General features: G+C 39.3%; 1 protein-coding gene across 2 annotated transcripts in view; it reads right to left on the minus strand.

The window, feature by feature from the left end:
- The window catches only part of LOC137982561 (angiopoietin-1 receptor-like), a 104,973-nt gene that overhangs the window by 29,939 nt on the left and 72,534 nt on the right, over window positions 1-2,500 (minus strand). For both annotated transcript variants that reach the window (XM_068829678.1, XM_068829679.1), the window contains 2 exons: window positions 1,815-2,126; window positions 986-1,285 (listed from right to left, as the gene is read on the minus strand). In XM_068829678.1, coding sequence (XP_068685779.1) covers window positions 986-1,285; window positions 1,815-2,126 — 612 coding nt within the window. The remainder of the gene's footprint in view (window positions 1-985; window positions 1,286-1,814; window positions 2,127-2,500) is intronic.

Genomic DNA, 2,500 nt, shown 5'->3' on the forward strand with positions numbered 1-2,500 from the left:
GAGGTGAGTATCCCTTCTAGTCAGAGAACGACGACTGCTAGTGTCGCGCATGCTCCTCAATTTGGACACCAGAAGAACCACGGAATGCTCGGATAGACCTCCGCAATATGGCAACTCAACTGTCTTATTATTTTAGTAATTTAATGATCATACTCTCGCCTTATTGTTCAAAAATTTAGCTTTAACAACGGAGTTGATAATGTAAATTGACCACCGTACAGGGATTCTAAAAGCTGACGTTGCGCGCTTTAGCCCTTGTCAGAGCGAATCGAGGAATTATGGGTTGTATGCAATTTTTATAGTGGGGTAGGAGCTACGCTACTGGTGGTAACATGGCAACGTAAAAATAGGAATACATTAGTTAAATGAAAAGCGTTCGTCAATACCGTGGGGATTAAGGGTGTCGATTTGGAAGATGAATCTTTGTTCCAGATTCTTGTGGCTTTCCGTCGTACCTTGATATAGGGAAAGGCCGCATATAGCCATGTGTTGTTTGGAGTGGTTAGGGAGATTAAAATGACAAGCGACTGGCTTAGATGCATCCTTATCATTCTTCTCAACATCGCGGAGGTGTTCGCGAAATCGGTCGCCTAGTCGTCTACCTGTTTCCCCAATGAATAACTTATTGCAAAACGTACAGGCTATTCAATAAATGACATTTGTGGAGGTACATGTGAAACGATCGGTGATCTTTACAGATCGCTTGGATCCCGATATTTTGCTAGTGTTAAGATATCGGGATCTAAGCGATCTGTTAAGATCACCGATCGTTTCACATGTGCCTCCGCAAAGTATATGTTACATATATGCGTCACATACATGTAATATTCATGCAACACGAATCCCAAATTCCTACATATGCCACAATGACTCAGAAAGACTGGTAAATTAGGTTTACAGGTATGATGATCTTTCATCATTGTGAGGACCATACAATGAATATGACACCCTTCAATATATTTTGATGATTTAACCCTTTGCTCACCTAGGTTGGGTACTTCAACTGTCTGAATGTTGTCTTCATTCATGGCACTCTCACCAAATGCGTTGGTTGCAGTCACCATCAATTCATAGTTTTTGCCTTTCTCTAACACAAGAGTGTATTTAAGCTTGAAAGCATCTTTTACTTTCAAGTCTGCAACCTTTTTCCACTCCTCATCACCAACAATTCTTGTGTAGATGGAGTACCTAATGATGGTGGCTCCATTATTTTCTGGTTCAGCCCAACGGAGAATTACAGTGTCATCTTTTCCCTCAACTTGAATATTTACAGGCTCCGGAATATCTATTGAGATTAAAATACACAAATGCACACTTTTTCATTATGTCCAAAAATAATACTATGCTGCCCTATGGTTGCCTGTTTGGGTTTTAAGAAATGGATAATCAACAAAACCTCCCAGGCAGAATAAAATACATATACAACACAGCGCACAGCAAGCATTTTTAAGGGGCAAAATTCAAGATCCAACCACCTTCGCTGTGCCTCCCTTCTGACCTCTAGAGACCTCATCATTTTCAAAGCTTTTATGTTAATTTGCTTAATTCAAACTCTTTTAAACACTAAAATGGAATTCGGAAAGTAAAAATGGATGCCCAAAATGGAAAAGTGCAAATTGGACGCTCAGACCCATCCAAGATGCCCACCCATGGGAAAGAAAGAATGAAAATATATACAATAAATATATCTAAAAAAAAAAGAAAAAAAAAACAGCTAAGAAAACTGTCAAAGTGCATTAAAGTACAATGTATCGCAACAAAATTGCAAGACGCGCAACGCCTTATGGCAAAATCAGTAAAGCAGTTCTGCCTACCTCCTAAAACATTAAGTTTTCTGATGTTTTGTCCTTCTCGCAAACTTTCACCGAAACTATTATTGGCGGTAACCACAAACTCATACACCTTGTTTCCCTCCAATGAAACAACCACTTGACGCCTTGATAAGTCCTTAATTACTCGTATTTTGATCCATTCCCCTTTTATATCACCCTTTTTTACATTTCTTTGGTACACTGTGTACAGAGTTATGGATGCTCCGTTGTTCTGTGGCACATTCCATTTTATTGGCACTTCTTTACTTTTGGTTACAGCAGGCAAACCTATGATTTCCGCAGTGCCTGGGGCCCCTAAAAATCAAAAATGGTGACAAAAGCATTCATTGTATGACAAACATTGTGCCAAAAAGTCTGAGTCCCCTGTGCAGAATGTAAATGCTGATGTCTCCACGTGAACCCAAATGCAGAGTTAACCTGAACAGTTGAATATATCAGCTAAAGTTAGTGTACAATCCCTTATTATTGTTAACGGTTTCTGCTTCTTTATGAAACAACAGAAAATCTATCACGTCTTACTGTCCCATATAATAACAGAAATAGAATGCTCCCATACATGTAATTCACCAGTCGGTTAAAAGTCAGCAATTCTCCTCTATGACATTAATGATAGGTGAAAAATGTAGGCCAGGAAAACTGCAAAATCGTACAGCCGCAAACCCTGCAAT

The sequence above is a fragment of the Montipora foliosa genome, chromosome 13 (assembly GCF_036669935.1).
Source record: "Montipora foliosa isolate CH-2021 chromosome 13, ASM3666993v2, whole genome shotgun sequence".
In the NCBI taxonomy this organism is placed as follows: domain Eukaryota; kingdom Metazoa; phylum Cnidaria; class Anthozoa; order Scleractinia; family Acroporidae; genus Montipora; species Montipora foliosa.